Genomic DNA, 13127 nt, shown 5'->3' on the forward strand with positions numbered 1-13127 from the left:
ACCAAACTCTTTTTTATCTTTCTTAAACAAGTCATAAATTTGTCTATATTGTAACCAGCCATATCTGAACGCCAAATCTTCTTCCATTTTCATTTCATACGTATTTCCCGTCTGTTTTAACATGTCTTTATATTGAACCCAATCTTCTCCTCTAGATGACGAAAAAGGTTTTATTACCTCTGCAGGTACAATCCTAAGCGGCCTTTTATCTGAAAAAAATCTTTTATATTTAATCCACACATCAAAGAGCGATCTTCTTATATAATGATGTTTTAAAAAAACATCGGCTTTCACTTTGTCATACCATAAATACGCATGCCAACCAAATCTACAATCATGCCCTTCTAGCGCCAACAACTTCTTGTTTTCTAACAAAATCCATTGTTTCAGCCAGACAAGACATACTGCATCATGGTATAGTCTGAAATTAGGTACCTGAAAACCTCCTCTTTCTTTCGCATCGCATAAGATTTTCATCTTAATCCTTGGGTTCTTACCTGCCCAAATAAACTTTGAGATTTCTTTCTGCCAAAAGTCAAATATTTTTACTCCTCTTACAATAGGTATTGTCTGAAATAAAAACATCATATGTGGTAATATGTTCATTTTGACTACTGATATTCTTCCAAGCAACGATAAGTTCAACATGTCCCATTTCTTGATATCTGCTTGTATTTTTGGCCATAATTTTTCATAATTATTTTTATAAAGATCAATATTTTTCATTGTTAGCTCAATGCCCAGATATTTTGTTGTTTTTTTTTACTATTTTACATTGTGTCATCTTTTGTAGCTCTTCTTGCTTCTTCTCCTTCATTTTTTTACACATTATTTTCGACTTATTTTTATTAAGATAAAATCCCGCCAAGTCTCCAAATTCTTTTATTTTTTCCATCAGTACTGGTAAATTCTTTGTCAGCTCTTCAACCACAAACATTACATCATCCGCAAATGCTCTATATTTATAAGAAAATCCTTTATTTGTCATACCTTTTAATTCTTTGTCCTCTCTTATTTTTCATAAGGCTGCGTCAAATCTCCATTTCCCCCCCGACCAGAAGCCTTTTTATCTCTCAACTGATATACTTACATATTTACTACTATATATAAAAAGGCTTCTATGGAAACCAGATGTCTCCAAACATGTTTTCACTATTGTAATAGCTTCACAAGTTAAGCTTCAAATACCATTATTTATCCCATCTGAGTTGTTGAGACCGCCACGAAGTCCTGTAGTTAGTGAATTTACATTGTCAAAAGCTTTTTCTGCATCTACAAAGAAGAATCCTACTTCTTTTTCTGGGTTCTTATCATAGTATTCGATTAGATCCGTCACCACTCTTATATTGTCTCTTATTTGTCTATTGGGAAGAAAACCGGCCTGTTCTTCTTCAATCATTTCCTGCAGGTACAGCTTAATTCTTTCTGAAATTATTCTTGTAAAAATTTTATAGTCATTGTTTAGCAACGAAATTGGCCTGTAGTTTTTCACATTCGTTAAGTCCTGCTCTTCTTTTGGAATGAGCGAAATTGTTGCTTCTTTCCATGACTCTGGTATTCTCTTTTTTCCCCTCACTTCATTAGCCAACAACTCAAGAATTGGGATTAGCTCTTCTTTAATCTTTTTATAATACTTTACAGTAAAACCATCTGGTCCAGGAGCTTTTCCCAACTTTGCGTCTTGGATTGCATTTTCTATCTAAGTTTTCCCTTTGTCGAAATATTATTTCTCACCCTAAATTTAAGTCCGTTTCAACATGCAGATTTTAACTTGTTCAGTTCCTGTATCGTATTGGAGTAAAAGTTTGTAGATTCATCCTAATAGATGATCTTTCTGTTGAGTAATTATTTTTTTTCAAAAGCAGTTAGGTAAGGACTTCTGTTGCTTTGATGTGAGCAGCCCGCAAACGTGCCAATGGGGAGGGGTCCGAGTTGATCTTGGACTCTTGCAACCCTTTGAAGGAGGGTTGCAGCCTGGGGCAGGAGAGGTGCCTCTCCCAAGGCGGAATGCCAAGGGATTGAGCCCCCTCTTTGCCCCAATAGGTCCTCGCGGCATGGAGCTAGCAATGGCACCTAGAGGTGCATACCAGACCGAGCGCGCAAGAGATCCACCAGGACCAATCTTCCCTACTGCTTAAACAAACGCAAGTAAGAATGGGAGTAAGCTTACCATTTAGCGAGCTGCCATCTGAATGTTGGGAGTAAAACCGCCCCAAAGCCCCAAATAAACGAAAGGGGGGGAATCCCCACGTCCAAAGAACTGAGTTAAAAGTGGGACGCAGGGGCAGCTTGAAAAGAGCGGATGGTGACGGAGTGTGGAGCAGATTAGCAAGAAAGCGATATTTTCAGACTTTAAGAGACTTTCCAAAACTTCTTACTAACTAAAAACAATGACGCAGCGGTCAGAAAAAATGGCGGCGAAAGCGAAACTTACAGGATCAGCCAGCACATCGTCTCCGGCTTCCAAACCGGAAGCAACCATAGACTTTCTCAAAATGATTGCTGCAGCCTTGCACCCTCTAGTGAACCAGATGACCATGCTTAACCAGAAATTTGACACGATGCACAAGGAACTTCAAGAAACCTCAGCAAAACCAGAGAAGATAACCAAGAAGCTGAAGAAGGTTGATCTTAAGTCCAAGGAGTTTGGACAAAGGTTGGAGGTGGTGGAAAAGGATAAAATCGCTGCAAATCATCATCAGTTACTTCTCCAAATGGAAAAAATCAGCATATGTCCTGAGGTTTCAGAACATTATGGAGCAGAAAGGAGAGGACCTGAAGGAGATTTTAAATAAGGAACTGGCCCCCGTGGTAGGCTTAACAGCGGAAGTGTTACAAAGCAACATGGATATGATATATCATACATATCCAGAATATATAAAGAAAAATAAGCTTCCCGGGGAAATATTTGTCTCAAAAGGTCAGCAAGAGACTTGATTTTGAAAGCGACAAGTGGAAATGTTTTGAAAATCCAAGGAGAACAAGTCAGAACCTTAAAAGACATCCCATTTGAGATCAGAAAAAGAAGAAGGCAATACAGAGACTTTGCATTGTTTTTGCAAAAGCATAACACCCCTTACAGATGGATATCACCAGAACCCTTATTTTCAATTTCAACGTGAAAAAGTAAAGATTAACTGTTCTTAGAGCAAAAAAATTTGTTGAGCAACAATAACAAGATAAAGATGGACCTGAGAAATTTAGAATGAATGAGTCCAAAGGAAGAGAATATTTTTTCTACGCCTGAAGAAGAAGTTACTGCTGTTAAATGTGAAACCAGTACTTCAACAGTCTCTAAATCCAAGTGCTTAAGTGATTTTCACCAGTTCACTGGTGTGACTTTCTTTAAAACATCACCAGCAAACGTATATTTCTTGAATGGTTCCCCTTTAGCTCTGAAGTTTATTACAGTTGGCATTACAGATGGATTGTTGCTGGATACCCATGTCACAACTAATTCCTCTTCCGCAGCACTTAAGGTTTGACCCTGGTACCAGATATTGACAAAATTTGCGAGAAAATGAGCTGGAGACAGTCCTTGTCCCATTCATGATTTTTTAAAAAAATGCTTGTAATTTAAACATGTCAGTGTGTTGTTCTGTTTTTAAGTGCTCACTTAGTTCCTTCCAAATTTCAGTAGCATAAGCAATAAAACAGCTATTTTCCTGTATTTTATTTAAAGCTTCAGAAATGGATTTCAGGATGCTCAGCATATGTCCAACATTTCTCTTAACCCCAGTGTTGAGAATTTTGGCCATGACAGTGTTGTTGATTAAGTGTTCATTAAGAACAAATTTTCATGGAGAAGGTTCCTAGATCCTTGGGGGAAATGGCCCTCCGTTTAACTCCCTCTTTAGAACTGGCTTTGCATGACTGATGGAGGAGCTGTCCTGCATTCCTTTATGTCCTTGCATGACTCACTGCAATTTAATATTAGTTTGATACAGAGACCACCTTTCCTTTCTAGGCCCATGCTGAGATGTACACATCCACAAGTGAGGATCAAAATGGAGGTCTCTATGGGGGGGGGGCTCTGGGGGCATCACTGCAAACTTAGATTCTGAGGTGGTCTCTTCTCAGAAGAGTTCTGCCATGTTCTTTTTTAAAATGTCAGTCTGGTCCACGTTAGATAAAGCTGATTTGATAAAACTACTCCTGGACTGCATGCTTCAGACCAGAGGGATATTCCATGAATGAACATTTCCTCCATATTGGGAGGGAAGGAAAATCTTGGAAGTTAAGCTGTTAATATGTCCTTTGCAACTACTGGATTTGTCTTCTCTGTTTTCTTTGCTAGCTTGCACTCTTTTGTATGGGTTCATTGGAGTAATAAATGACTGAATGTTCCCTATGGAAAATCACACTTTTTTAGGAAGATGGCTAAGTTCCTTTATCTGGAGTTACCACAAACCAAGAATCAGATTCGCAACACTAAAACGTCCTATTAAACTTGGAGGGCTTGCCCTTCCTGACATCAAGCTATATTATGAAGCAGCAATATTGTCTAATGTGACGCAAATCTTAAACACCAATTTTACACCCGAGTGGGTACAAATTGAAGAACACTTTCTTAAGTCCATGAACTACCATATAGCTATCTGGAATAAGATAAATGAGAACTCTCTTTTAATATCCCAACACCCTTTTATGCATACTTGGAAATTTAAAAGCAAAATTTTGGCCCCCGGGATCTCACTAGCTTTCACATACGTTGAACAATCATGGTTCCCCCCAGCCCAACACAAAAACTCATTCATGCTATGGAAACAGCCCCACATGTTACTCCTTAATGACTTAACCCATAACAAACACTTTATGAGCAAAGCAAAATTGGATCTACTAGCCAAAGCCTCTCTGTCTTGGTTTGAATATTTCCAGCTGCAGAATCTCTTTAGCACTCCCGCACTACAAAAGACTTGCAAGCAACCACATACTGAATTCAAAAAATTTCTATTATTACCAAACAATGTAAGAAAATGGGCAATCTCAAAAATATATTAATCTCTTATAGAACCTGACCCCACCAACTTACCATCCTACGTATCCTCCTGGTCCACAGATCTTGCCGCCGACATCCCTCCTTCCAAATGGAACGTAGTGTGGTCCTCCTACGCTTCGACTTCAAAATCTATTACTATAAACAAAACTTTAAACTGCTAACTAGGTGGTACCTAACCCTGTTAAAATTACATTGGATGAACCCTAAACTATCTCCGATGTGCTGGAAAAACTAGGGCTCTATAGGATCATACATACACTGTTGGTGGGAATGCAAAAGTAAGATCTTTCTGAAAACAAGTTCTTAGTGAAATCATGAAATTCCTGAAAACCCTGACATGATATTATTAAATTACTGGAAAGAAATCCCCATTTCTAAAAGTCGCAAGGAATTGATGATTCCTTGGATACTATCCGCAACAAAAACAACAATAGCGCTCAATTGGAAAAACTCTTCTTCTTTATCACTTAAAACATGGTTCATGAAGGTATGGGATCACCTGCTGATGGACAAAATTTCTGACAAATCATCAAACTCTGATCCTTCCCTCGACCCCCAATCTTTCTTCTCCAGATGATCACCGGTTTTAGAAAAAGCAGACTATATACTGGAAAATGTTCAACAACAATGTAACACTCAATATTACAATTTTATCAAGAGTGGCTGGATTCTTTAACTTCAAAAGGAATGTAAAGCTTCAACAATCTGTTCTTCTGTATAATTAACACATTGTTAGGTAAATGTTTGCTTAAAGTTGTAGTTATTTAATTTTATTGGACTTGTTCATTATTATGTTGTTGTACATTGTTCTTTGTTGTTGCAAAAAATAAATAAAATGTATTTTTTTTTAAAAAAGGAAGATGGCTAAGTTAAAATCGTGTGCAAGTGTGTATTACAGAACATCTTTCTGTCATGTAGCCTCCCATAGTTTGTAATGTTATGCTCTTGGAAGAGATCTGAATCACCGTTTTGAATAGACCAGTTCTAGGTTCTTTGGAGGCGAGTTTGTTAAAAATCATGGCATCCTGAATATGTTTAGCACAGCAGTTCCTAAGTGCTGCAATTTTCTAAGTTTTGAAATTTCTGTAATATTCACTTCTGTCTGTATCTTGGGGCTATTTTGTAGGTTATACAAATATATATATACATTCAGTAGAAAATTGTCCTCTCTAGTTTTATATGATATGTGCAGGGGTGTGTGTGTGTGCATCTTACATTTTAGATGTAAAAGCACTGTGCATTTGAAGTTAAAGCATACATTATAAGAAGCCCTTTACCCTAAAGGATTGCTTTCTGTGGTGTGTTCACAGCTAAACAATAATTGTGAATGTCCGTTTTCATTTTTAGACCTGTGCAGGCTTGCAAAGCATCTTCTAAGGACAAACATTAAATATCATGTTACCTGAGCTGCACAGCTCCCAGGCACCCAAGTATGTTAATTTTTAAAGTTGCGGGCGGGTAGCTAATGGAAACAATAAATAAATGTTCATGATGAACATGTTTTGGTCTTTGAGAGAGACTTTTTCTCGCTTTCTGGGGCCTGAGGCACATTTAATCGACTATTTGATATGCTCCCTAACTGACATTTTAGAACGTTGTGCTTAATTTAGACAGCATAATTTTCTCTTTCTTGCAAAGTACTGCTATGGATTCCTTGGCTATTTGAAGCTGCAAACCCTCAAGGACAGACTATAAAATAATATTTTTTAAGCAAGGAGGAGAAAGTCTTATAAATGGCTCACTTTAAAGAACTTGGGTTTCTTATGTGGGAAGCGAGAGTCTGACATCCATTGGCATATATATGTGACATGCAGGGCTTGGTTTTCTTGGTTTGAGGGCTTAGGTTGTCTGGGTGGCACATTTTCAGTCATTAAAAAGATAAAGCCTAATTCTGCAGACTGTTGAAAGGGCAACCAACACTGTTAGAAATACTTAGAAAGTATAGCTGGGATTTGGGATTCTCAAAAGCAGTCTCCGTTGATGAATCCCACTGTGTCCTTACTCCCATCTCTTGAAATCATGTTGTTCACCATAAATTAGTAGAGAATGGATTGCAGGAGTGCAGAGCAATGAATACATCCTGCATGGTGATATAAAAGGGGAGCGGTGGAACAGAGGATTTATCCTCTGGTTAACATTGTAACATCTGAGCTGAACAGGCTTGCTGTCAGTTCTAGCCCCGCGCTGATGTGAGCTGCCAGCCTTGTCCCCAGATCGCCGTCTACCCAGCGGTTCGAAAGCTTCGGCGAGTAGATTAAATGGGTACCACTCCTTAGAGAAAGTGGGCACACTGAACCCCCCCCCTCGTGGAGTGGAGCGGTGTTAGCCAGCGAACGGAAGTCCAGCTCGCATGATGGAAAGCCTAGAGAGATCTCGGCATGAAGAAAAGCCTTTAATGGGCCGCCCAGCCAGGCGATGGCAGTGTGGCGCTACAACTCAAGGAGTCTGGAGAAAAGCTGATGCCATCAAACTCGGCCGAGGAAAAATGCCGTTCCGGATCACGTCTCACCTGCATCTGAACGGAACCCTCGTTGGCTGTGAATGTGTGCAATTAAGATGTATATATGTTGTCCTCCCTTACCCCACAAAGCATTGTTAGTCCCTCGTGAAAAATGAGTAACTGTAAATCGCTCAGAGCCAGCAAGCTCTTCAGGATTGAGCGATCAATACATTGAAAGATTAAAAAAAAATAATTAGTGAAGGAACAATTTAGCCCTTCTTGTGGCACACTGGTATCTCACATTATGCAGTGGTGATTTCCCAAATAGTATAATGACATAAACCCATTTTTGAGCAGGCAACAGTGTGTGTCGGGGGGGGGGGCATACTTGATTATCCAATTTACAAACATGCCTTCCCTGGTTCTGCTATTTGATATGGTTTGATATGACCATCATTTGTCATTTTCAGTTTTTAGATTAGTAGAAATGCACATAAGAAAATCTTGTGGTGAAGAAAAGGCAGAAAGGTTTCTGGTGTGACCTGGAATCACAATATAATGGTGTTAGTTTTCACAAATGATCTTCGTGTTGAATGACTGCCATATGGTTGGGTATGTGCATACACATGCCTTGCCATTTATAACTTTGTTAAACTTCCCAAACGTTTAAAAGAAACAAACTTTTCCAAAATCACACTGACATTTAAAACTGTAATGAGATATACTTGTACCAGATTAATTTTCAGTATTGACAACTGTGAAGGCTTGAATTACCAAGAAGTTGTCTTTGACTTGATTGTACATCAAGAGTAGCAGAAGTAAATGTACCAACTGAAGTTTCTGAAACCCAAAGTGGATTTGCAATGCTTCAGAAATTCTTCTGTAACTCTGCTATAATATTTAACAAGCACTTGGCACTGTCCTTTAAGCTGGTTTTTCATTACACATATTGCTAGCTTCTATCTCCAGTACTCAGGCAAGTACTGAGTAAAGCACTAGTGGCCAAAAAATATATGCAGAACATACATTTGTGGAAAGGATTGAAAATACATAATGATCATTTAAAATATCTCAAAATAAAACCAATTTACAATCCAAATGACTAATGACGTGTAGTGGAGTGGCTGGTGTGCCTGAACAATATAGTGAGATAAATTTACGAAACATTATGTATTTTGATTAGGATGTGTAACTTGCAGAAATTGTACATATGTATGTCATACTAAAATTGCTGTGTTAGATGTAGTGAGTTGGAGCTCATCTTTCTGTGGATGAAGCAGCCTCACAGATTAATGGGCATGAAATCCACAAAAGAAGATGAAATTTCTCCTGAAATATTGTGTTGATCAATGACATTCTGATTAGTCTCTTGGAAGAATCACTGCTAATATAATGGAAAATGTTATGACTGTCGAATGCCCTATGTGTTTAATATAGACATTTGGACTACACATTTAATTGATAGACTTTAAGAAAATTGAGTGCACTGTACATATTTCTATTTTTTTTGTAACAGCTACAGAGAAGGGGTATTGAAGATTCTTCCTTGGAGTGAACAGAAACACAGGGAAGAAGACTGGTGTGAAAGGCCTCCATGCAAGTAAGTGTACATGACTTTGTGTGTTTGTCTTTACATAGTATGAATTCATTGTAATGTTACCATTGATTAGTTCTGATAAAGTACATTGGTTCTTGTCCAAACAGCTTAAATATATATGCCAGTTCTTGCTCGTGTGTGAGTTTCCCATTTCTCTAATGAGAGGGGAAAGCATAGTACATACTCCTGCTTGTGATATCCTTCCACTGCTCCCCTCATTATGGCTGGTAGAGGTCTGGGTATGGAGGTGCTACTGGCGAGGGGAAGGTCTGACCCAGAAACTGAGATGTCTCCTTTTGTGGATGAAGTTACACTCCCCCTAATGGAACCGGTTCATGTTTTGAGGGTGCTGTTGGACCTGGGCCTCCTGTTGGATAAACAAGTGGCAGCAATGGCCAGGGGCCTTTCACCAGCTTTGGTTGGGCAGAAAAGATCTTGCCGTAGTGGAGCATGTCCTGCTAACAGCTAGATTAGACTACAGCAATGCTGTCTATCTGGGGCTGCCCTTCAAGGCCATCCAGAAGCTTCAGCTGGTACAGAATGCTGGCCCAGAACGCTAACTGGAGTGAATCATAGGGACCATATCTTGTTCCATCTGTATTGGCTTCCAATTTGCTTCTGGGTGCAATTCATGGTGCTGGTATTGACCCTTAAAGCCCTATAGGGCCTGAGGCTAGCATACCTTGAGAACTGCCCACTCCCTTATGAACATGCCCAACCACTCTGGTCATCTTCAGAGGCCCTGCTTCAGTGCTCCTGTCATCTGAATCTAGATGGATGGCAACACAAAAAAAGGGCCTTCTTGGTTGTGGTGCCAAAGCTTTGGAACTTCTTCCCTAAGGGGATTAATCTTTCTCCCTCTATCGTTGTCTCCTGTCAACAGGTGAAGACTTTTTTGTTTCGCTTGTTCCCCTAAATAACTCTTATTAGCCCTGCTCCCTGTTTGTGTGTTCATATGGGTTTGTGTTTTTTAAAATCGTGTTAAATCTTTTATAAATGTTTTGTGTATGTTTGTGTATTAAATGTGTGTTTCATGTTTGAAATGTTTTAATGTTTGCCAGCTTTGGGACTCTTGAGTTAGGTTGAAAGGTTATGTATAAACAGATTAATTAAAAATACGTAAGGAGTAAACTAGTCCTGTGAGTTGACTGTGGGTATGGAAAAGGTGTGTGTTCTGAACAAGGTTGGGTTTTTCCTCCCCTTATAAACAACAGATCTCTTTGGGAGTTCTTGATTTTCTGCTTAAATAGGTAGGCTTGTTTATTCACTTAAGGTGCTGCAATGAAATATGTATATATGTAAACACATATCAATGCAGTGTTAAGATTACTTACTTGGGAATACATGGAATTTCAGTAGGAATAATTAACTTCTAAAAATCTACACACAGAGTGTTAAATAGTTTGTGCTAGTAATAACTATAGTGAACACTGTAGCTTTATACAGATTTATTGTGTTTCATCAGAGCATAGACCTCATGATTCAATTCTAATTTGAAAGAAAGATTGAAAAAAGCTGGATACAATTATGTTCTGGTTTGGGGGGGGGGTTACATAATTTCTGATCAAAAAATTCATTTTGACCGAATCTGTTTGTTCATGTAAGATCTGAATCTTTCATTTTATATGTAGGGGCTTGAGTTCATTCCCTTTTGTTATAAACAGTTGACTTTGCGTGATGTCATTTAAAAATGACATGTTTCTTCACTTAGCAACTTCTTGTCTGCATCTCCCAGGCTGACTGTTGAACCAGTTCTTCAAGATGAGAGTGATTTTTTATATGAATCTCAGCCTGAACTGATGAAATACAAGGCTGCTGAGCTTTCCATAAACCTGGTCACTGATTGGTATTGGGAAAGAGCAGAGGAGATAGAAAACTATTCTATGCAGGTAAATGTAAAATTCTAGAAATGCTCTTATTGGTATGGGTTCACATGCCTTTTTATCATGGATCCTGAAGGATGTGGGGTGTATTTTTGTTGGTTTGTTTAGTGTGTACTATCTAAAAGTACTCTACATTTAACACATAATGTGGTATACATTTGAAATATAATACAGGACTGTATGGTGTGCTGATAGATTTGATACCTTTGCTTCAAAGGGCATGATGCTTACTATAGTTTCAGACCAGCTGTAGGTGGGCTCAGTTTGTCTGAAATACCAGAATATTGAGTTGAAGTGTACAAAATACATTATCAGATTCTTTGTTTTGAACCTTTCTTTTTTATTAAAAATCTTAAAATAGTTGTGAGGAACACTTGCTGGCCATATCCTTTCTTTTTATCATATTAAGGAATAACTGCATTTGTGCTTGGATATATTTTCATAGAAACTAAAGCCATATGAAACCTGTAACTTTTAAAAGGAAGATTTTTGTGCTCACATGGTGGTGGTGCATGCATAGTTGTGCAGGCATCTACTCACACATTCAAGATTTCCGAAGAAGACATGCAAAATATGATTGTATTATGTACTCTTAAAGGTGGAAAAGGGGATGAAGGGGTAATGAAATAACATTACGTTCTTGGATAGGAAATAGAAGAACTAAGGCCCCAGTCACACGGGCAGGAAACTGCAGAGGAGAAGCGTGGCTGTTTGCCCTGGGGCAAACTACTGCGCAGTTACGTGATCAGACCTCCTGTGGAGGTCCTGTGGAGGTACCGTGGAGGTTCCATGGCAAGGGAGAGGTGCCGATCACAGGACAAGTCGGCGCACAACGAAGAAGTGCGCGCCGCGGCAAACTGTTTTGTATTTTTGTGTACATGACAAATGTGCATGCTCCGTTGGGTGCGCATGCGCATCCACAGAGACTTGGACAAAAAAAAAACACCTTATTTGCAAGGGGACATGGGCGGGTGCCGGATGCCACCGGAAACGCGATCAGACGCCCGCCCTTGCCCCGCAGTTTCCGGAAACTAGTACCTCCAAGGTACTAGTTTTTTGCCACGCAGTTTCGGCTGGAAGCCTCGGTTGAGCCACGGGAGTGCTACGCTTCCCAGATGTGCTGGTGAGATCGCGCCCGGAAACTCTGGCTGTTTTCCGTCTCACTTGTGTGGCTTCTGTTACGTGTGACCGCAGCCTAAGTTGCTTTTGAGGTGTAGGAGATGTGTATCATAGTACATTTATTTATTTATTAAAACCTTTCATCATGGTTCAGGGCAGCTTACAATAACAGTTAAAAACATTTCCAGCACCTCCTAAAGATCTCCAAGGAGGATGCCTCCACCTTTTCAGGAAACCCACTCCACGGAGCTAGAGCCAAAATGGGAAAGGCACAGGCTCTGGCTGATGCCAGATGGGGCCACTCTAAGTGATAGGATAGCCAACAGATAGCTGCCTGATGACCATAACTGGTGCACAGGAACATATGGAAAGAGAAGGTCCTTCAAATATGTGGATCTCAAGTTATGAAGGGCTTCAAAGGTCATTACCAGCTCCTCAAATTGAACTTGGAAATAGTCTGTCAGCCAATGGGACAGCCAATGGACCAGTTCTAGTTTCTCAGCTGTTTTCTCTCCCCCCCCATTAATCTATTTATTAGTTTTCAGACAAACAGACATATACATATACACACAGAGAAAATAAAGAGAACATACATGAGTTTGGACACATCGCATTATCCAATTCTAACTTTACGACAATGGTTACACAATTATTACTAAATCTTTCTTTTCTTTTCTTTTTACATTCTCATATCACGTAATTCAAGGGCTTATTATTTTCTCTTAAGAAAAAAGATTACAACTCTTCATACCTACAATGTCATCCTACTTGATTGCATAGTTTACATTTGTTTCCTTTTTGAACTATTTTAACAGCAATAATATGTGATTCATTCCATTTCCTAACAATTGGGAGCAGCAGGTAAAGGGAAAAACCAAAACCAAAGAAAAAAATAGAATACTATTGTCTAAGTTTTCCCTATATCCTGCTGCCCGGTATCTTATATCTTTTTTTTACCGTCTATTGAGCCCTGCCTAACACTTTTCTGATCCTATGACAACCAATACACATTAGAGGGGTTACATCATTGGAACCCTACTACTTATTAGCTTGTTCCAATATATATATATTGTTTTATATATTTATATA

The 13127-nt window shown here is 39.0% G+C and overlaps 1 protein-coding gene across 1 annotated transcript in view; it reads left to right on the plus strand.

Moving 5' to 3' along the window:
• Window positions 1–13127, plus strand: part of NBAS (neuroblastoma amplified sequence) — a 275647-nt gene that overhangs the window by 87802 nt on the left and 174718 nt on the right. The window contains exons 22-23 of the mRNA XM_015413856.1: window positions 8956–9039; window positions 10772–10925. Of these exons, the coding sequence (XP_015269342.1) occupies window positions 8956–9039; window positions 10772–10925 (238 nt within the window). The remainder of the gene's footprint in view (window positions 1–8955; window positions 9040–10771; window positions 10926–13127) is intronic.

This window comes from Gekko japonicus, unplaced genomic scaffold (genome assembly GCF_001447785.1).
Source record: "Gekko japonicus isolate JY-2015 unplaced genomic scaffold, Gekko_japonicus_V1.1 scaffold1126, whole genome shotgun sequence".
In the NCBI taxonomy this organism is placed as follows: Eukaryota; Metazoa; Chordata; class Lepidosauria; order Squamata; family Gekkonidae; genus Gekko; species Gekko japonicus.